Source organism: Thalia democratica, chromosome 6 (genome assembly GCF_965202585.1).
Source record: "Thalia democratica chromosome 6, ktThaDemo2.hap1.1, whole genome shotgun sequence".
In the NCBI taxonomy this organism is placed as follows: Eukaryota; Metazoa; Chordata; class Thaliacea; order Salpida; family Salpidae; genus Thalia; species Thalia democratica.
Window position 1 is genome coordinate 2,385,289 of NC_139170.1, and position 24,622 is coordinate 2,409,910.

Below are 24,622 nucleotides of genomic sequence, written 5' to 3' on the forward strand. Positions count from 1 at the left end.
AAAGAATTTCTGTATATGATTCCAGATGTTATAAAAAACTTTTATTTATAGAATTTATTAAAGTGTTTTTCATTTAACAAAAGGGTTGATCACACCAATTCGATCATCAGACTACAAGCCCTCGGTAGACTGAGACCGGTTCCGTCCTAATTAGGGTTCACCAGTCAGCCTCAACAGTGGAACTTGCAGTCGTCAAACATATGTTTTTGTAAATCGTATTTAATACGAGTGTACCAGATGTCTTGCCTAGTGGACAATATATTGAACAATCCAGTGCAAAAGACAATGCTAACGTCACTGATCATTACCAGCAAATGGTTGCTTCATGCTTGCATGTATAAACCGTTTGTAGATTGACGACTGCAAGTTTTTCGGTTTAGGCTGACTTTTGGATCCTCATTAGGACGGAACCGGTCTCAGTCTACCGAAGCTTGTGGTCTGATGATCGAATTGGTGTGATCAACCCTTTTGTTAAACTTGAGCTTGTCTCACGGCATACATAAGTCCAGTCTTCTGCTCTGCAGACTTTCGTCGATGTTTTTGTTGATTTCTCACTTAAAGTTAAAGACGTTTTCTATAAAGTGTAATATATTGGCGTTATGGTAAACTTTGAAAAAATTGCTTTGTAAAAGAAATTTAATAGTTTTGAATTTAGTAACTTTATAATTAGTTTTGAAAGTTATTTAACTCTTGATGATTTTGTTTATATTAAAGTTTTAAAATTCGTTAGAATGCTAAAGAGTTCAAAAAATGTTTTATCTTAATGTTTGAAAAAATGTTATTTATAGTTTAAATAGAGGTATTTAATAACAGTTTTTTTTTAATAATCGTGTTTATTTATATCAGGGGCGTTGCGTGGGGTAGAACATTAAAGCAGTTGCTCAAACTTAACAAAATATTTTAAAATCAATACATTTTAACTAAACTTATGTTTAAAAACGTTTAGTTTTAATTGTAGTAAATCAGAATTATTAAATTGGTTATTTAAAATATCAAATTAGTTCAACGGTTATTTCGTATAAATAAGCTAAATGTAAGAGCCGCAAATAACTTTTTACAAAATATAACAGTTGCTTCATATAATTAAGAAACATAACCAGTTTTGCATAAATTATTAAATAATATTTTGTTCCATTATTTGTTTACATTGCTTATAAACCTTAGAAAATAGATTTTCAGATGTACTCCACAATCTTTATGGAAACGGCAAAAAGTCCTAGATTTTTTCTTTCATAAAAATTCAAAGACACTCAACGGTTTTTTGAAGAACGAGTTTTTCTATTACGAAAAAAATCATACAAAAATTGCTTTCAATATAAAAAAGTTAATTAGCATTTATGATGTTAATTTTATTTTCAGTATATTTTATTAATGTTTAAAAGTTTTCAAAACTGTTCTTAAGAGGGTGGCTACTGAAAAGAAAACTTTTCAGGTATTTTAAATCATAAGCTTTTTTTTTTCTTTTCTGTAGAAAGTTTAATTTAGGGATATCTTTATAGTAAAGAATTAAAGATTTTATAAATGTGCTTTATAAAAATAAAATAATTTACAAGTTCCTTATTGTATATAAAAGTTTTTTATTATGTAACCTAAAATTCATAATTTTAAGTATAAAAATTCTAGGTATTTTTTCAAAGGTTATTAAACGACAGATTATTTTTTCCTAAGTTTTTTAAATTCTCAGTTAAACGTCACCCTATTTTAATCTAATTTTAAGACCTTAAACTACATGATTATTTGTAATTTGCAGAGTGCATTTTAACTATTTAGTTAATACTTGACAAGGTCAAAATTTTTTCCAACAAACACCTGGTAGTAATTAGAAGAATATTTAACTCGAACTACCATTGAAGACCTTAAACTAGTAAATAAGACATTTGCACCCTGAATTCTTTAGAGTACATTAAACGAATAGTTTTTATTAACTTTTAATACAACACTGTAAGATTTATAAGAAAATAAGTATTACCTAGTAATATACTAGTACAATAAATAAAACCTAGAATAATAACTAAAAAGTTCTAAAACTCATTTGTTAATACCATGCTAATTTACTAATAAAATTGTTTAAAATTCTCTAATCAAAACGTCTTAAAGCATAAAAAACCATTTAAGATAAAATCAGTGCGCTAGACAATTAAATTACCACAAAGTGACTTTTTCCCACCCATTATTTGGCGGCAATTTCGTTTTGCGCGCCATTTTCATCCTGACCGGACAATTTGGCCTTTTTCGAATCTGGCGAACCCTCACCAGCGGCTTCTACTTGCTTACCATTCTTATCGTTTTCAGCTTGTTTGTTGTCGTTTTTCTTGTTGTAGGTGTTCTTGTTGAGCTGAAGGTACTCAGGTATGGGTTTGTTTATCAGGTTCAGGTGGTGGATCCTTTCATGCCTTGATAAGTACAACCTGCAAGCGTTCTGGCCCCTCCAAGCGGATACAAGAAACGAGATTTCAATATCGTCTCTGTTAATAAATATATTAAATTATAAATAAATCTAAGCGGATACTAGGAACAAGATCTAAATGTCGTCTTTAAAAACATAACAAATAAGTTAAAACTTTGTAGTAATGAGTAAAATAAACTATAATATTGCATTACAAAGTGAATTTTCAAATTTAATATTTGTGCAAAACATTTTATTTCATAAACTAAAAAGCTTTTTAGAACTTTTTAGTATTTATTATAGTTTTATGAACAACTGTTTCGGGCATTTAAACAAAAACTAACTCTTTTGATGGCACGAATTTGAGAATCAAGCTTCCAACATCTGTTGATTAAATAAAAGTTATAAACAAAAACAATTGTTAAGAACAGAATATAAGAACATTTTTTTAATAATTGAAAATAATTATTTTTTTGAACTCAAGTTAAAATAAACTAGAGGAAAAACACAAAATTTTCAAATCAAGCAAATATCTTTATTTACTTTTTGATATTCAAATTATAAACTGTATAACTTTTTTCATAGCTACAATCTGACATTTGTGATGTAAAGAATAAAAAAAATATAAATCGATTGTGTAGTACCAACTTTATTAAACACAATTTTTTTTTTTAATTTTTTTAAAGTACAAATAAAACCACCCTTAATGTTTAAAATTAAAACTGTCCATTCTTAGAGCAGAACTGTAATATATTTTATTGAATTGAAGAAAAATAATCATAAATTTTTTCTGTAGAACTAAACTAAAATTTCATAACAAATCCTTGTGTTGTAAATTAACTAGTTTTTCGATTTAAGTTCAGATATATATCTTATTAACATAACAAACCCTGTTGTTTCAATCTTGTGATGAAGTCTTCAGATAGTGAATCAAACTTGGGTTGTTCGCAGCTCAACAGATTGCTCATATCTCTCATGTCCACATCGACTACTCGACTGTCTTCCTTCAAGTGATTCATCAGCCAATCGTTTCCCTGTTTGATTTAATCAATTCATTTTAATTAATTCATTGGGACAAAGATACATCTTAATTTTACATAGTTATATTTTTTTTCTGTTTAATGTCAATCGCTGATACTAATTTACATCAGTACCTTGACACTGATTCCATTTTTACTTAGTTTGACATGACACTTTTTAAAGTTTATTACAGAGAATAAAATTACTTTAGTAACCAACATAGGTTTGTTTAGAGAAAATTTGAGTAAATATTTCAGTTACAACTATTTATTGAGTGTTAAAAAATTAAGTTCAGACAAAATGAACTAAGTTGAAATTGTAAAAAATAAAAACAATATATCATCAAACTTACGTCTTGCACAATCCTAAAATCACATTTAACATTTTCATGGGTGTTATCACATCTGCTAAACATTCTTACTCCAGTGTTTATTATCTGTTTAAATGAATTTAAAACTTATTAAATATACAGTTATCGCATCTACTAAACATTCTGACACCGGTGTTTATTATCTGTTTAAATGAATTTAAAACTTATTAAATATACAGTTATCGCATCTACTAAACATTCTGACACCGGTGTTTATTATCTGTTTAAATGAATTTAAAACTTATTAAATATACAGTTATCGCATCTACTAAACATTCTGACACCGGTGTTTATTATCTGTTTAAATGAATTTAAAACTTATTAAATATACAGTTATCGCATCTACTAAACATTCTGACACCGGTGTTTATTATCTGTTTAAATGTATTTAAAATTAATCAAATTAGCAGTTATTCCATCTACTTAACACTTTTACTAAAGTGATTATTAGATTTATTTAAATTTAAAACAAAGAGTTATCACTTATATAAAAACATTTTTAATCCAGTGTTTATTACCAATTAAAATATATTTAGTTTGTAACATATATTCAGGCCAGAATTAAAAAACAAATTAGTATTCATTATCTAATAAATCAAGTTATTGAAAACTCTTTTCATAGACAGAAAATAAATACTAACCCACTAACAAATTTAATTTAGGTATAAGGCTACAAAGCAAAACTCAGTTCACTTTTGTACCAAAACTTTTTTTTTTATATAAAACTATTTAACCTTAATGTAGTCAATATTGCTTTGAAGGACGTTCTTGCACAGAGCAGAAACGAAATAAAGCTTCTTCTTTTTTGATTGGTGGCTCCTACACAACAATTGTTTGTCTGGGAAATCGTCTCTTATCTTGTAGAATGACCTGTTTAAGAAAATAGATTGCTTTGTGTTATCATAAAAATATAACAGTTTCATTCTGCTAAGCTTTAAATCTATGAGTTTGAATAAAAATACAATTACTTCTAAACAGCTTAACTAAAAAATTTATGAACATTTTATTGCTAATCTAGTAATACCATTAGTATAAAACTAAAAATGACCAAGTTTTATTTAATAAAATATAAAACTCGTATATGTTTCATCGTTAAATAAAAATACTTTACTTCAAAACTTTAAGTTTTATTATTGTACTTAAAAAAACGTAGAGTTGAAGACTACGAAACAAATTTATAATACGAATAAAAATTTAAAAATGAATACTACTTGATAGAATGAATGGTGGTTTTAGTCCTTCAGAAAAATTACAAAGATAACAATAAATAATATAAAATATACAAACTTGATAGAATCGACAATATCTTTTTGATCTTCGGTGAAAAATACGAAAATAAATAATCAATAATAAAAAACAACAATAAATAATATAAAATATACAAACTTGATAGAATCGACAATATCTTTTTGATCTTCAGTGAAAAATACAAAAATAAATAATCAATAATACAAAACAACAATAAATAATATAAAATATACAAACTTGATAGAATCGACAATATCTTTTCGATCTTCGGTGAAAAATACAAAAATAAATAATCAATAATAAAAAACAAAAATAAATAGTATAAAATATACAAACTTGATAGAATCGACAATATCTTTTTGATCTTCAGTGAAGAACACAAAAATAAATAATCAATAATACAAAACAACAATAAATAATATAAAATATACAAACTTGATAGAATCGACAATATCTTTTTAAATAATATAAAATAAACAAACTTGATAGAATCGACGATTTCTTTTTGATCTTCAGTGAAAAATACAAAAATAAATAATCAATAATACAAAACAACAATAAATAATATAAAATATACAAACTTGATAGAATCGACAATATCTTTTTGATCTTCAGTGAAGAACACAAAAATAAATAATCAATAATACAAAACAACAATAAATAATATAAAATATACAAACTTGATAGAATCGACAATATCTTTTTGATCTTCGGTGAAAAATACAAAAATAAATAATCAATAATAAAAAACAACAATAAATAATATAAAATATACAAACTTGATAGAATCGACAATATCTTTTTGATCTTCAGTGAAAAATACAAAAATAAATAATCAATAATACAAAACAACAATAAATAATATAAAATATACAAACTTGATAGAATCGACAATATCTTTTCGATCTTCGGTGAAAAATACAAAAATAAATAATCAATAATAAAAAACAACAATAAATAATATAAAATATACAAACTTGATAGAATCGACAATATCTTTTTGATCTTCAGTAAAGAACACAAAAATAAATAATCAATAATACAAAACAACAATAAATAATATAAAATATACAAACTTGATAGAATCGACAATATCTTTTTAAATAATATAAAATATACAAACTTGATAGAACCGACGATTTCTTTTTGATCTTCAGTGAAAAATACAAAAATAAATAATCAATAATACAAAACAACAATAAATAATATAAAATATACAAACTTGATAGAATCGACAATATCTTTTTGATCTTCAGTGAAGAACACAAAAATAAATAATCAATAATACAAAACAACAATAAACAATATAAAATATACAAACTTGATAGAATCGACAATATCTTTTTAATAATATAAAATATACAAACTTGATAGAATTGACAATATCTTTTTGATCTTCAGTGAAAAATACAAAAATAAATAATAAATAATACAAAACAACAATAAATAATATAAAATATACAAACTTGATAGAATCGACAATATCTTTTTGATCTTCGGTGAAGAATACAAACGGATCTTCAGCGAATCCATCAATCCAGCGAGGTTTCTTCCTGAAGTTAGTAGGTTTTTCCTCACTTCTGAAAACATATACATCATTAAAAAAAAGTTAAAAAAAAAGCTTTAATAAGTTATACCATCAGGTTTAATAAAAGTTGAGAAACTATAAAATTGAATAATTTTTTATGAAATAATATGTAAACAAAAAAATTTTTAGTATATATATTCAGTAACTATCAAATACTTAAAACAGGGGTCGGCAGCCTTTAGTGACTCGCGGGCCAATTTTTAAAGAATAAATTGCTTGCGGACCGCACTATTTAGAAAAAGTCTTTGAGGGCCGAACTTATTTTCAATCAATTGTAATAATCCTTATAAAAATACAGTTTTAAATCAAAAAAATGATTAAATAAGCAATAATAAAGCATCAGTAACAAGTACTTATCGAACTAAGAGCCGAATTCTAAGTTTTTATTACAAAACCTTATATTTTTATTGTTTTAAAAAAGTATCTTTTTAGCTAAAAAGTACCTTGCGGGCCGCAGATTTTTGCTTTGAAGGCCCCATTTGGCCCGCGGGCCACAGTTTGCCTACCTCTGACTTAAAACTATCAAAAAACTTTGTAATAAATTCGATAACTCACTTTTCTTCAGTTTTACTTTCTGCTTTCTCTTCAGGGGCTTTTTCTTTTTGCCATGGCAACGGAGCGGTCTTTCTGATGACAGCAACAAAAAATCCACCTGTATCTTGGTGGTGTGGCAAAAACCTCATACTGAAATAAAAATAAAATAATTAGTTCAAGTATGAATAAACTAATTTTTGGTCATAAATCTGATTGCTATCTGAACATTAAAATTTAAATTTTATAAAAATACTTGATAAATAAAGTTCTAAATAACTCGTGTCATTTTAAGTTTAAAAATACTAACATATTTAATAATAAAACTAACATAGATTCAAGTTGATAAAAAAAAAGAGACTAATTAACAACTTACCTAACATATAATATCATTAGTGTAAACATTGAATATAAATTTAATTTTAAATCTACTTTATTTCACTTTTATTAAAACGTAAAACAACAAACCATCTTTCAAGATTCATCTCTTTAGCGCCCTCCGGCGGGAACATCGATTTGCAAATTCCCTTCCTTTCTTCTTCCTTTATGACGTCATAACCCTCGTGCCACCTCAGCTGTTTGTCCATCACCTTCCACGACGACACGCCAGGGGAGAATTTCAAGCCTGCGCGAAAAATACTTTAATTAGAAGTAATTTTGTATTTAAACTACAAACTGTAGATTGATGGGTTTTCCAATTTTTTTGCAAACGGCCCCCTTTTAGAAATTAAAAAAGCCATGGCCCCCTTCAACAAGATTACTCAAAAACAACCACAAAAAAACACCTACGACCTTTTTTTTGCTCTTCATCTGCAACTCGAGAATATCTAATGTAAGTTTCTAAACTATCATTAAAAATACTTGAGACATTTTTTTGCTCTTCATCTGCAACTCAAATATCTAGTGTAGGTTTCAAACTATGACCTCTCTTACTCCTTTGCTGCTCGTGGCCCCCTGAGTATCTGTCATGGCCCCCAAGGGGGCCACTTGGCCCACTTTGGGAAACCTTGATGTATACTATGCTAAATAATTTTATTTAAAAAAATTATAACACTACAGTTAGTTTTCTTTATGTCAGGAGTTATGATTAATTCGTGAGTTATCGTGTAAAAATTATTAAAAACTTCAAATTATAATACTAAATAATAACATAAATATGAACAGTATTAATAAAAACAGCTCACATCAAAACTGTTCAGCCTTTAGCTTAATTTATTTTTAAACTTGCCTAAAATATTTGAAAATCATTACAAAACAGCTGATTATCAATAACTTTAATGTTATCAAGTTTAATTATATTTCGACAATATTTTATTAAATAAAACATCAATAATTAACTAATAACCAGGTACAGAAGCATCCATAAATTCAATGTATTCTGATATTCATAAAAGATATTAATATATAATTATTAATTACCAGGCACAAAATTATCAACTGTATCAAGTTCAAATGCATTCTGACAATTATTCACCAAAATAGTAGTAAATAATTAACCTGGAATATTAGTATCAATAAATCTATCTATTAATACAGTAAATATATAACTAGTTCAGTTGTATTCCGACTTTCATTCAATAAAACATTAATAAATAATTACCAGCAAAGAAGTGTAATTAGTTCAATTGTATTGTGATACTTATTAAATAAAATTTTAAATAAAATAATATCAATAAACAATTAACTACCAGGTACAGATGTGTCAACTAATTCAATAGTATCTTGACATTTATCGATAAAATAACAAATTATTAATTACCAGGAACAGATGTATCCACTAATTCAATAGTATCTTGACATTTATCAATAAAATAACAAATTATTAATTACCAGGAACAGATGTGTCAACTAATTCAATAGTATCTTGACACTTATCAATAAAATAACAAATTATTAATTACCAGGAACAGATGTATCAACTAATTCAATAGTATCTTGACATTTATCAATAAAATAACAAATTATCAATTACCAGGAACAGATGTGTCCACTAATTCAATAGTATCTTGACACTTATCAATAAAATAACAAATTATCAATTACCAGGAACAGATGTATCAACTAATTCAATAGTATCTTGACATTTATCAATAAAATAACAAATTATTAATTACTAGGAACAGATGTGTCAACTAATTCAATAGTATCTTGACACTTATCAATATAATTACAAATTATTAATTACTAAGAACGGATGTGTCAACTAATTCAATAGCATCTTGACATTTATCAATAAAATAACAAAATATTAATTACCAGGAACAGAAGTATCAACTAATTCAATAGTATCTTGACACTTATCAATAAAATAACAAATTATTAATTACCAGGAACAGATGTGTCAACTAATTCAATAGTATCTTGACATTTATCAATAAAATAACAAATTATTAATTACCAGGAACAGATGTGTCCACTAATTCAATAGTATCTTGACACTTATCAATAAAATAACAAATTATTAATTACCAGGAATAGATGTGTCAACTAATTCAATAGTATCTTGACATTTGTCAATAAAATAACAAATTATTAATTACCAGGAACAGATGTGTCAACTAATTCAATAGTATCTTGACACTTATCAATATAATTACAAATTATTAATTACTAAGAACAGATGTATCAACTAATTCAATAGTATCTTGACATTTATCAATAAAATAACAAATTATCAATTACCAGGAACAGGTGTGTCAACTAATTCAATAGTATCTTGACATTTGTCAATAAAATAACAAATTATTAATTACCAGGAACAGATGTGTCAACTAATTCAATAGTATCTTGACACTTATCAATAAAATAACAAATTATCAATTACCAGGAACAGATGTGTCAACTAATTCAATAGTATCTTGACATTTGTCAATAAAATAACAAATTATTAATTACCAGGAACAGATGTGTCAACTAATTCAATAGTATCTTGACACTTATCAATATAATTACAAATTATTAATTACTAGGAACAGATGTGCCAACTAATTCAATAGTATCTTGAAACTTATCAATAAAATAACAAATTATTAATTACCAGGAACAGATGTGTCAACTAGTTCAATAGCATCTCGACACTTATCAATAAAATAACAAATTATTAATTACCAGGAACAGATGTGTCAACTAATTCAATAGTATCTTGACACTTATCAATAAAATAACAAACTATTAATTACCAGGAACAGATGTATCAACTAGTTCAATAGTATCTCGACACTTATCAATAAAATAACAAATTATTAATTACTAGGAACGGATGTGTCAACTAGCTCAATAGTATCTTGACATTTATCAATAAAATAACAAATTATTAATTACCAGGAACAGATGTGTCAACTAATTCAATAGTATCTTGAAACTTATAAATAAAATAACAAATTATTAATTACCAGGAACAGATGTGTCAACTAATTCAATAGTATCTTGAAACTTATCAATAAAATAACAAATTATTAATTACCAGGAACAGATGTGTCAACTAATTCAATAGTATCTTGACACTTATCAATAAAATAACAAATTATTAATTACCAGGAACAGTTGTGTCAACTAATTCAATAGTATCTTGACATTTATCAATAAAATAACAAATTATTAATTACCAGGAACAGTTGTGTCAACTAATTCAATAGTATCTTGACATTTATCGATAAAATAACATATTATTAATTACCAGGAACAGATGTGTCAACTAATTCAATAGTATCTTGACATTTATCAATATAATTACAAATTATTAATTACTAGGAACGGATGTGTCAACTAATTCAATAGCATCTTGACACTTATCAATAAAATAACAAATTATTAATTACCAGGAACAGATGTATCCACTAATTCAATAGTATCTTGACATTTATCGATAAAATAACAAATTATTAATTACCAGGAACAGATGTGTCAACTAATTCAATAGTATCTTGACATTTATCGATAAAATAACAAATTATTAATTACCAGGAACAGATGTGTCCACTAATTCAATCGCATCTTGACATTTATCAATAAAATAACAAATTATTAATTACCAGGAACAGATGTGTCAACTAATTCAATAGTATCTTGAAACTTATCAATAAAATAATAAATTATTAATTACCAGGAACAGATGTGTCAACTAATTCAATTGTATCTTGACACTTATCAATAAAATAACAAATTATTAATTACCAGGAACAGATGTGTCAACTAATTCAATAGCATCTTGACACTTATCAATAAAATAACAAATTATTAATTACCAGGAACAGATGTATCCACTAATTCGATAGTATCTTGACATTTATCAATAAAATAATAAATTATTAATTACCAGGAACAGATGTGTCAACTAATTCAATAGTATCTTGAAACTTATCAATAAAATAACAAATTATTAATTACCAGGAACAGATGTGTCAACTAATTCAATAGTATCTTGAAACTTATCAATAAAATAACAAATTATTAATTACCCGGAACAGATGTATCCACTAATTCAATAGCATCTTGACACTTATCAATAAAATAACAAATTATTAATTACCAGGAACAGATGTGTCAACTATTTCAATAGCATCTTGACACTTATAAATAAAATAACAAATTATTAATTACCAGGAACAGATGTGTCAACTAATTCAATAGTATCTTGACATTTATCAATAAAATAACAAATTATTAATTACCAGGAACAGATGTGTCAACTAATTCAATAGTTTCTTGACACTTATCAATAAAATAACAAATTATTAATTACCAGGAACAGATGTGTCAACTATTTCAATAGTATCTTGACATTTATCAATAAAATAACAAATTATTAATTACCAGGAACAGATGTGTCAACTAATTCATTAGTATCTTGACATTTATCAATAAAATAACTAATTATTAATTACCAGGAACAGATGTGTCAACTAATTCAATAGCATCTTGACACTTATCAATAAAATAACAAATTATTAATTACCAGGAACAGATGTGTCCACTAATTCAATAGTATCTTGACATTTATCAATAAAATAACAAATTATTAATTACTAGGAACAGATGTATCAACTAATTCATTAGTATCTTGACACTTATCAATAAAATAACTAATTATTAATTACCAGGAACAGATGTGTCAACTAATTCAATAGCATCTTGACACTTATCAATATAATAACAAATTATTAATTACCAGGTACAGATGTGTCAACTAATTCAATAGTATCTTGACACTTATCAATAAAATAACAAATTATTAATTACCAGGAACAGATGTGTCAACTAATTCAATAGTATCTTGACATTTATCAATAAAATAACAAATTATTAATTACCAGGAACAGATGTGTCAACTAATTCAATAGTATCTTGACACTTATCGAGGGCTGCTGCAACGACTGCTTCGTCTTCAATTGGGTTTATACTGCAGGTTGAGTAAACCAGCGTCCCTCCGACTTCTAACAATTCCAACCCTCTGATCAGAATGCGGAGTTGTGTTCTGTTTAAACGTTTTTGTAATGGTTGTGAAAAACTATTTGCGAGAATAAGATGATTGAAAGTTGTTCGTACAAATATGTATAAACTGCACATAAAAATTCATGGACACCCATTTTTTTTTACTTTGAGAAGCGCTTGCGCAGTTTATTTAATGTGTTCATGTATATCATCAGTTTTTTAAAATGCGGAAATGCCCCAACTAGTATTAAAACATTTTTTAAACTTTAAAACTGTACATTTTTTATCTTAATTTTTTTATAACTACAAGTCTGTACTAATTTCTATCTACAGGAAAAGACGCCATGAGAGGTCAACTGTTCTCCGTTTTATCAAAAACAAATTAATGATAAACAAATGGGTTACCCGTGCAAGAACATGGCGTTTTGGGTTTTCCAAGTCTTCCAAATGTCGGTATTTTTTCTCAATGTTCCATCACCACTGCACGGAACATCACACAAAATTCTGTCGTATCTCAGTTTGGTCTCTATACCTGAATCCTGTTAATTATTTTTTACATAATTATTATACATATACAAAATACTGGTATATTTCAACTAATAAAACTAGTTTTATCTGAGTTTTGTTTCCACTTTATAAGTATGTGTTTACAACAAAGGTATGTATTTAATAAAAATTATGACTAACTTACTAAAAATTTAAAATGCAAATACTTTACTATGTCTTGTTATTGTCTAAAAAATAATTTAAAAAAGCTTAAATTAGAGATGTATAATTTTACTTTCATCATGAAAAAACATAACAATTTTAGTACTAAAGATTACAATCAAAAAAAAAAAATATGTAAAGACACAATGTTTGTTTTGTTTTTGTACATTGTTACAGAACTTTTGTTTTTTTTATCACAAAAACAAATGCAATTATGGATGATAAAAATTCACAACTGTGTGAAACAATTTTTTCTTATTTCAAATTATAATGTTTTAAACAAACGTTTTAGACGTTGAAATTTTTAATCCATATAATTAGTAAATACAACAAGAAAAAATTACTACTTTAAATTAGCTCAATGTAAAAAAAATTACTAATTTGTTAAAACTAATATTTTGACGTTAATTTCAGAAAATCAATAGCGTTTAGTAACAACCAACAAAAATAAGGTCACTGAAATACAAATTATGAAAAGTTAACATAAAAGTTCAAAACAAACGTTTTTGACGTGAATCTCGGGGAAGTTGGCCGCGTCGTGATTGACTATCAAGCTGCAGGGAGAGTTCAACCTTTGTATCTGGTGACAGAGCATGTAACACCTTTTGTTGTCCTTGTCGTTGGCGATCACTATACCTTCAGGCATCTCGTCACCTGATGACTTGTGCAACATCTCGACCAGCTGGGCCGTCTTCGAACCCGGCGCAGCGCACATGTCTAACACCTGAGTGAAATTTTTTTTGATTAGTAATAAAATATGTCTAACACCCGAATAATTGATTATTTTAATAATATATATTTGTTATTCACATGTCTAACAACTGAAAACAAAAATGTTTGCTTAAATATTAGAAAAAACTTTTTTTTGTACTAAATAATATTTATAATTAACAAAACTAATAATGTATGTATTTAACAATAAGTTAATAACATTAAAACTGAAATTGTTTATAATAAATAATAATAATAATGAAACTAATATTGTTTGCAACAATAACTAATTAAAAGAATAACATTGTTTGTTCTTACATGATAAAGAGTTAAATTAATAATACTTTTATTTACATACTTTTTAAACACTATAACACATCTCACATACCTGTGGATGATAGTTTTTAATTTATGATAATTTGAAACGATTTGGAAAGCTTTACAACTTTCAAAACTATTCTTAATGCATAAAAAACTCTTATGGAACATTCTATAGTGAAATTACAACACATAACTTATATAAAACTTTGTTCAAATATTTTATAAGAAAAAACTTATTGTATATCTGTACTTTTTTTTGTTAATTACTTTTTTTTTAATAAAAAACTTACTTTATGGTGTGGTTTGATATCCATCAACAGTGGTGGAATCATACTGACAGCTTCCTGCCTCGTTATGTAACCCTGTTTATATTTGACGCATAAAAATAGTGCAGCTTCACATAATTATGTTAGTTGTATAAAATTCTATTGACAGTAAGCTTGTGTATCTAATCTCGGCCAAAATTATCAAGGTTAACATAGTTGTTTAAGTAGTTGTAACTACATAATAACTTTTAGTATTTAAGTGTTTTATTCTTAAATTAAATTCGTACATGATAAAATCAATGTTCAAAGAATATAATTTGAATGCACAAAAAATATAATTTTCACCTATAATTCTTATTTACTAGAATGTTGTGATAAATAAATATAATAAAATTTATGTCAAAGAAAATGTTAAAACTTCAGTTTTATGCAGGGTTCGTGCGCGAAGTTTTTTTCATTTAGCCTGACTGAGACCAATTTAGCCTGACATTTTTTCAAAGTAAGGAAAATCCCCTTTAAAAGTCATTTTAGGTATTGTGGGGTTTTGATTAGTACTATTGTTGTCTCCGACTTCATCCAGCTTTATCTCAAAAATAGTTTGAGCTTTAAAAATCTGCAAAAAGCAACTCTTAGCTTAATTACAACTCAATAAAATAAGACTAAATTGTGAAAAAGGTGATTAACCCCCCTGTGCCAATTACATAACAAATTAAGTGATAAGTTTTAAAATAAGTGTTATATCTAATCTATTACTTTTAGTGATTAGTTTTAAAATACTAAACACATTTGTTCAACTTAATTTAGCACTAAGTAAAAACATTATAACCAGAAGATTTATAATAAATCTTTGCATTGTCGTATTTTATTAAAATTTAAAATGAGACGCTTACACGAGTATAAAGTAAGTAAAAAATGTTTATTATAGTATTTTGACTAATACTTAAAATTGATACAAAATTATAAATCTTAAACTCTAAATAAATACAGTGATTTTTGATGTCTGTCAGATTTAAAAAGCTTACACTTAAATTAAAAAAAAAAATTAATATTTTGTTCTTGCAATAAAAATTGAATTGTACCTAAATTTTGTACTCCCACAAAACTTAGTACTTATATCTTAAAGCTAAGTTTTAGTGTTGTGAATATCTCTAATAACTTTAAATAAACATTAAATAAACATAAAATGCTAAAAGTTTTAATTTGAAAAGTATATGGTATAAAGCCTTTTAATTAGAAATGAAAACAGTTCAACCAACTAAGCTCTGAAAACATAGCTGATGTAAACAAATTCAAACAAACAGCTAAGTTGTTGAACTAAACTGTAATGTTTAAACTGTATTTTTTTATGAATTTTTATAATTATGACGTATATAATATACTCAAAACAAAATATAAAGATTCTTAAATTTTCTTTAAAGATTTAACAAAAGGTTTCAAAAATTTATTTTAACAAATACTGACTGATTTTGTCTTTAATAACTTAATCTTTATTTAGAAATATTCTCACATCTCCATTTGATCTTAAAAGATTTCTCAATTTTTTAATCAAAAGTTTTTAAGCTTTTGAACTGAGAAAAACTGAGGTTCTCAAATTTTTAAATAAAAAGCTGATTTAGCCTGATTTAGCCTGACGCGCACGAACCCTGTTTATGTCAATTTTGTTCAATCAAATGAATGCAAATTTAAAAAACTAAAAGAATTTAAGGATTTTGTAGTAAAAACGTTTAATAATTAATGCAGAACTTAATGGAAACTTTAGAGATTTGTGATAGTTTATGTATTTAATTTGTAAATAATAAATGAAATTTACAGCTTCAGCTTCTGAAATGCAGAATTTGTGGAAACTTGAAAGTGGGGGATGGGATCTGAGCTGCATTCTACTGAAGTAAGTTTGCCATCCCATCTCATCAGGGTACCTGTGAAAATACAATAACTTTCTTTGTACCTGTGAAAACACAACTTATCACTTTCTTTGTAGTTTTATGTTAAAATTCAAAACTAAAATTTATGGTGAAATATTAACAGAGCTTTTGTCTTCCCAAAGTTTAAGACCTAGCAACTTATATTTATGTGTAATTCAAACAAGATCGTTTAAACTAAAAGAACAATTGAATAAAGAGCAAGCAACACAGTAATTTAACAAAGTTTGTATTATTTTTTGTAAAAACGTCAAAAGATATTTCATATTTTTTTGAGGCAAAAGAGATACTATAATTAAAGATAAAAATATTAGAACGGTGAATAGAAGGCACACAACTCAACAACCAACCAATTGAGAAGAGTCGGGGTTTTAATTTCTTCCCCTGCAATCTTTATACCCTTCATGCCTTCAAAGTGAACCTTCTTCATGTTCTTTAGCAACTGCCTTGCGTCGTTTTTGTACCCGGTTATTCTGAATGTGGCGGGTAGCGGGGTTCTGAAGGTGTCCATCATCGTCTGCATCTCAGACACATCAAAACATTGTTGGCCCTTACAATTGAATTTACATGTTTTAAATCTCAAAATATGATGAAGTACAAGTCAAATATTTACATAGGTTATCTTAAATGATCTTTAAATTGTCTTTTTTATTTATTTCTCAAAACTTATTACTGACAAGTTATCTGAGAAACATCAAAACATTGTTGGCCCTATCAATTGAAGTTACGTGTTTTAAATTTAAATAATTTCAAAATATAATGAAGCACAAGTCAAATATCTACATAGGTTATCTTAAATGATCTTTAAATTGTCTTTTTTATTTATTTCTCAAAACTTATTACTGACAAGTTATCTGAGAAACATCAAAACATTGTAACCCTTTGGATATCAAATTGCTAACTCTTTAATTACTTATAACTTATACTGTTATTATTCTTTTTTTTACAAAAAAAAACATTTATTTAAACTTTGGTGATTTTTTTTAGATTTAATTTATTGATTCAAATTAAAACAAATTTAGTATAAATTCTAAAGTAAATACAGTGCTGAAATAAAATCATACAAACTATCATTTTCAGAAGTGGATCACTTTTAAACTTATCAATTTTCAAAAAGATTAAAAAAATTATTGTAATTTTGCACTTACTTTATAGTAGTTTTCATAATTTTCATTTTCTTTCACAATGTCAATGTAGTCAGCCTGAAAGAAATAAACAACTTAATAAAATCAAGATAGATCCAATATCTATTAATATAACTTGTTAGACTAATTATACAGCGGTATTTTTGCATTGAAAATGTTTTAAATAAAGGATAAAAGCTTTGCAATTAGTGTGTTTTGGTTAACGTTTCATTAGACAACTATTTTAAGGCTATTTTATAGCTTTTTTGTATTTGTTAGACTAAGTTATATATCAACAAAATTATATAATCATGCTTAAATTTTATTTTGATGGTGTTTTAAAGTTTAAATTTTGTAAAAGAGTTTTATAAGTTTTATTTGTTTTTTTTTTTGTGAAAAATACAATAACTACTGAAATCCAACAGTAGATAATATAAATTTATATAATCTGTTTTAACTATTCAAAGTATAAATTTAAGCGTTTGTTAACAAAAGATCCTGGCAAAACAAGTTCACTGGAATATATTAGTTATTATAATAATCATTTTTACTAATTCAATCCTTGTAAAATTATATTATAACTATTTTTCATATTTTTTTATAAAAAGATAAAACCAATTATATTTTGTGGGTATTTAAATAACTTGCATTATATAAAAAGTTTTGTAAGTTTTAAAAAGACATACATAAAAGATTTTTTAAATACACAAGCTACAAGAGCTTTAAAGTACTTTTTACAATTTGTATAACTTTTCAGTAATTTTAAGATATAAAGGTTTTAAGCTATGAGGTACTACAGGTTGTTATTGTAGAGCTAAATTTTGAAAAGTGAGTAGTTATACATTTACTTTATACATTATGAATTTTTAATGGGTTTTAGTATTAATTTTAACAAAGCTTACACAAAAACATAACTAAAAAGCTCAATTTTTATTAAATTTAAAATTGTTAAAGCAAAATTTGCTTCAAGCATAACCAAAAACTTTTAGCATTTTTTTGATAAAAATAAAATAGTGTTAGATAAGTAAGCCCTTTGAAAATCTTAAAGTAGTAGTATTAAAAGGTAGCAGATATACAAATTTTATAAAAACCTATAGAAGCTCACAACTTTGAACCTTTATTACTCAAAAAATGCTAAACAACTTAAAGTTAATAAAGACCCTGAGAACAAGTTAACATTAAAAAATTGACCAACTAACAATTTATGGTCTGATTTTTTTAATTGGACTTTATGTATTTATAAGTTCAAGTATCAAAATTTTTAAACAATATTTTTAATTAATACAATAATAGTTATTAATAATCAGCATTATTAATTTACTAACTCTTTTTGCTGATCTTTCTCCATTATTTTTCTTACCTCCTTTTTTACCTTTTTTGAAATTTCTTTTACCCATATTTTATTGCTTATTTAAATTTTTTTACTAAATTAATTTTTATAGCATTACTAATCATTAGTTTACAAACTTAACAATTTTTCATGGCAAAGCTTGAGAAATATATATCTTAAACTTTTTATTGGTTCTGTGACCTTTTAGATAAATTTAAATTTTCACAAGTTTTTAGTAACCAATATTTTACAAACAAACATAATTGTCTGTGGGTAGATTGTATTTAATTCTTTTCTATCATTCTTCACTTATTTTTTGTTTTCTAATTTTCTATAGATACATGATTTTGAAAAATGTTTTTAATATGACCATATTATATATTTTATAAATATTAAAAAAAAACTTGAAAATAATTGTAATACCCAATGTTTAAATAATAAAACTTGTTATTAAGTCTATAAAACATTATTAATATAAAACTATAAATTTGTTTTAACATAAAATAAAACAGTTATCTTTGACATTAATATAGAACTTTAATTTCATTTTTAGCTAAATAAGATTACACCTTAACCAATATTTCACTGACTTCCAAAAAAACCAAAAGTATTAAAACAACAATTTAGTCAATTTACTAAAAATAATTAAATATGACTATAGTCTGGCAATGCCAGTTTTTAAAACTAGTTGTCCCAGTTTTTATAACGTATTATGAACATTTGCAAGCTCATTTTCAATTAGATGTTTTTCAATTCTTTTTGAATTACAAAACTATTGTAACTAAGGATCTCATCAATGTTATTAAATGATAGAAAACACAGTTTTATAACTAAATTTGTGAACCAATAAATTATAATTTTTTCCTAGGATACAAATTAAGAACTTTGATTGTTACTCAAAATAAAAACTAAAAGTATATGATATCTAGACTTATTACTTATTATTTAATTAACAACAGAAACTTACTCAAAACATTTTTCTAAACTAGTTCTAGAATTTTATTATTGGCTTTCATTAATAAGTTGGCCTAGGAATATCGTAACTTTTAAGACAACAAGTAGATTTTATAGTCCTAAAACTAGCCTAAGTATTAGCAGAAAAAAAAACTATTATATAAAAAGTTTTGTAAGTTTTAAAAAGACATACATAAAAGATTTTTTAAATACACAAGCTACAAGAGCTTTAAAGTACTTTTTACAATTTGTATAACTTTTGCAAACTTCAAACAAGCTTAAGTTGGCTTGAATTTTATAAAATTTTCAAAACATTTATGTTAACAAAAACAAAGGTTTGTTGTGTTTAAAACGAAAACATACAACATTTACTTATTCTATTTTGTAGCTACAAAAGTTTTTGTAGCTATTTCTTAAAATGCAAATAAGCATTTTAAAGTATAATTTATGCTTTAGCTCAACTCTCTTATAAATATTCCGTAAAATAAACTGAATGAATAAACTAACTCAGTTTAGATAGATTAAACTATTAGTGTTTTTACTATCTGTTAAACTCCTTGTTTCTCAAAATTATTCAGTAGTTTTAACATTCACATGGTTGCTATTTTTGAGGCAAAAATAAAACAGCATGAGGGACCATAAGGGACTTATGAGAAATTTTGGAAATTTTAACAACCATAATACCAGCAAAAATGTAAAAAATGTAATCATCTTTCAATACTTAATACCAAAATAGTAACAAAAGGACATAGAAACACAATTTTAGAAAACAAAATAAAAATTCTAAGTCAAAGAACTAGCTTTAGTTTCGTTGAAAAAATCCAACATGCCTGAGTTAGCCTAAGTTTTTCAATAAAATTCAAACTAGCCTAAGTTGTCCCGAGTCAGCCTGAGTTTCTTCCTAATTTCAAACTAGCTGGAGTTTTTCTGAAATATGTAGGAACCCTGCATTTGAATCTTAAAACAAGTATTTTATATTGAATTTAAAAGTTATAAAATATTAAAGATTTTAATTTTTAGAAACATAAGATTAAATAAGTGTAGTTTGAAGTTTTTTAATTAATTTAAATTTTTTTTTTAAGTTTCAAACAGAACTTAAATGAATTCTATGAAGTGTTTTATTAACTCCTGAACTAGCCTTATTTGTAGCAAGAATTGTTAAAGTAATTTTTAGAAACTTTTAGAAAAATTCTATTTCAACAGCCTTTTTATTGATTATCAAATAACTAGGATAATTTTCATAGGATAAATTGTTTCATAGGATATAATGGTTTAAAGCTTCTATAGGTTTTTTTAGAGAAGTACACATAAAAATAAAACAACACACTGCTTCTTTTACTGAAATTATTTTGATTTTTAGAAGGTTGTATACATCAAACAAGCTTTTAATTCTTAATATTATAACAATTCAATAACAATTAGTTCTAATTTTCAAGTTAACTTCACATTAAAACTTCAAAAAATTAAAAACATATTAAGACTAGAGCTTTATTAGTTTATCTAATTAATAAAAATTGCAAGTACTAGATTGTCACCAAACTCAACTAACCAAATAATTTTCATATGATTGAGTGGTGTTAGATCTCAACAATGGGCAAAATTTATAAAAATTTGGCCATGTTCTTTGAATATTGATGAAAGTTTTTTTTATTATGTTGTTTGTAAATGTTTTATAAAACATTTGTAAAACACTACAAACATTTTTTATGACTGAGTAGTTTAGTTTAAAAACTTTTGTTATATATTTAGGTACTCTTAATAATATTAAAACTACTGAAAACTTTTTTTAAATCACATCCTAATTTTAGATAAATATATTAGTGATTATGATGTCACAACAAAAATATATTTTTAGTCTTATACTTGGCTAGATAAATAAAAAATCTTATTATGTTGTCATAATTAAATGTTAGAAATGACTTGAAATAAGAAATATTATAAAAAGGTCTTCAAAAGCTAAATAAAAACTCCTTTATATGTAAGGGTGACCATTTTGCCTGTAATTTAATCATTTAAAAAACTTAAACATTTAAGGCAAAAATTACATGGAAATAATTAAATTTAATAGTTTTTGAATTAGAAAGTTAAAAATTAGAATGTTTTTTGTATATATATCGACTACTAGGTTTTGGTTTCTTAAAGTTTAACTCAGGGAGCTGCCATTAGGACCCCTATGCCATCAGGAAACACAAACTTTTAATAATAAAAAACTTGAATTTTTTTATTATTAACAATCATTTTTAAATAAGATAAATAAAATTATTATATTCATTAAAATATTTGTATTTAATCAGAGTTTTATTTATCATAAAACACATTTAAAGTAATTCTTTATTATCAACTATTATTATATTACATTACAGAATCTTTCAACTAATTCTTTATACTTTATGCATTTTTAACCTTCGTTTAGAAAACCTGAATTTTTAAAAACATGGACTAAATAAAGAAACCAGGAAGAAATATCCAACAAAAGTTGGCAACCATGATATTTGCAGACCACTGAATTCAATTATTATTTTTTAAATAAATTAAATTTTAAGCTGCATAAACCACATTGTAACCGTGTTCTGGTTGAGTGAGCAATTCTTTAAAAACTTAGCATTCAAACACAAAAATACTACGAACCAGGGACGTAGCTAGCTCAAAAAAGTTACGAATCTGCAAAAAACTAAAACATCTGAAATGACGCGTGTTAACTTCCTAGCGGGAACAGAGCAATTTAAATTACCTCTAATGTTATTGAATTTAAAACGAAAGTATGCAGTTATGTCAATTCTTCAAAAATGGATCGAATGTTGAAGTATGAGTAATAACTGTATACAAAGCAATTTATGTTACTCCACAGTCCACATCTACTGTAATCATTTATGTGTTGCAACTTGTGTAAACCCATAAAACTGTAATTGAAAATAAATATATAAAAATCACAATATGTCTCAAAAACAGTCATATTGTTAACCGTGCAATTTTCGAAGTTTTTGTGGAAATTTCTGAAATTGAACATTTAACGTAGTCAATAGAAACCTCTTTAAACTATGCAAATTTTTGCAACATATGATTTCTAAAGAAAAGCTACTGATTTTATTAAAATCAATTTTGCAATGCATAGCTTTTTGACAAATAGAATCTAAAATGAGCTAAATGTGTACAATTTAGATGTATCTGATTCGTTTAATTTTTACGACACTAAAAGTGCTAAAGAGTACATATATTATCTCTCAGAACTCCTAAGTCAGGAATGCAAAATTAAGTATTAATGAATACTAAAATAAAAACTATGAAAGCAGGGAGTTTTCAAATTGAAGAATTGAAACAAAAGAAGGTTTTTTGCACAAAATTATACGTTTCTGCAAATACAAGCCTGTCACAGACTTAAAAAGCCATAAATTTTTTTAATTGAATTTAATATGTATAAAATTATTAAAAACAAAAAAATAAATGATCAAAATGTGGTTTGAAAGGACGTTGTGTTTGGTTAAACACTTGTTTACAATTCTTCTTGTAAACGAATTTCAATGAATAATGGTATGTACATGGCTTTTTAAAAGTTCAGTTTATTGCTTTTTAAAACCATAATATAATTTCTGCGTTTCATAAATATAAGTTAATAGGGAACTACCTTGTTTGGTCTCTGAAAACTTTTAAAAGCAATCTTGTCGGCATGAACCAACTAATAATAGTGGTGAAATTAGATTCAAAGCTTTTTTGTTGCGTTGGCTCATAATTACGCCAGTGCGAAACCTGATGATAAACACAAATGAAACGTGAAATAATTTTTCATAGTTAATATTTTCTGTCTTTATACCATATAATTTACTAGTTAATATTTTTTAAATTGTCATTAACTGTATATATGCTAAGTACACATTCTAGAAACAATATTTACATTTTTATTCAATTATAAACATTTAGCTGAGAAATATAAATCTTAATCTTACTGATAAAGTGCTTTATCAAAAATGGACAACTACAAAATTTCAAGTTTAGGAGCATCATAAATCTGACAAAAAATTAGAATAAGTTTGATAAATTATCTTTTTAGTAAGTTGTTACGTTTTACTAATAAAGAGTTTTAAGTAATATAACTTAACTTAAACGTCAAAGTTTGTATATACATTTTAATGTTAAAGTAATGTACTGCGTAGATCTTCTTTGTATAATCAATCATAATTAAACATAACTTTTGTTGTATATTAAAAACGGAATACTGGAAGCAAGGTTTTTAACTTGGGCAAAATCATAAAAGGTAGAATTTTGCTATCAGGGGGCAAAAACTATTAAGGGTGATATTTTATAAACATTGGTGATTGGTTTAAGTAGCTACCAATCTGGCAATTATGAAAATGAGTTTGACAAACCCTGATTTAAAGATTAAATAGTAAAATAAGCCTCCGTAATTTCTTTTTAATTAAATTTGTATAATTTGAAGTTTTCGTACTTTAAATAAATTAATGATAACTTTTTAAATGTTGACTTTACAGACAGCTTAACCGCATACAAGATTGTTTATAAGTTTTTGTTTAATAAGATTTATTAATTACTTACAGGAGTTTTTTTATATTTTATAGGCAAGAAATTTAATTCATAGAAATAAAAAAGTTATAACTGTTAATGAATAAAAATTAATATGCTTTGGCTTTTTACTTTTAATACTCGTCAAACCTTTGTGCATGTACGAATTTAATAGTTTCAAGTTCTGATTTAATAAACAAA

The 24,622-nt window shown here is 25.5% G+C and overlaps 1 protein-coding gene across 1 annotated transcript; it reads right to left on the reverse strand.

Moving 5' to 3' along the window:
• Nucleotides 1–1,942: 1,942 nt before the first annotated feature.
• LOC145837891 (RNA cytosine-C(5)-methyltransferase NSUN2-like) lies at nt 1,943–19,047 on the reverse strand. Its single transcript, XM_082945377.1, has 16 exons — nt 18,948–19,047; nt 17,647–17,700; nt 16,849–17,048; nt 16,390–16,495; nt 14,604–14,675; nt 13,784–14,005; nt 12,979–13,112; nt 12,453–12,616; nt 7,612–7,768; nt 7,168–7,296; nt 6,491–6,604; nt 4,511–4,646; nt 3,759–3,842; nt 3,276–3,420; nt 2,731–2,770; nt 1,943–2,465 (listed from the first exon to the last, which is right to left on the reverse strand). Exons 1-16 carry the CDS (start codon nt 19,017–19,019, stop codon nt 2,171–2,173), a joined length of 2,124 nt encoding a protein of 707 aa, XP_082801503.1. The 5' UTR covers nt 19,020–19,047; the 3' UTR covers nt 1,943–2,170.
• Nucleotides 19,048–24,622: the final 5,575 nt, after the last annotated feature.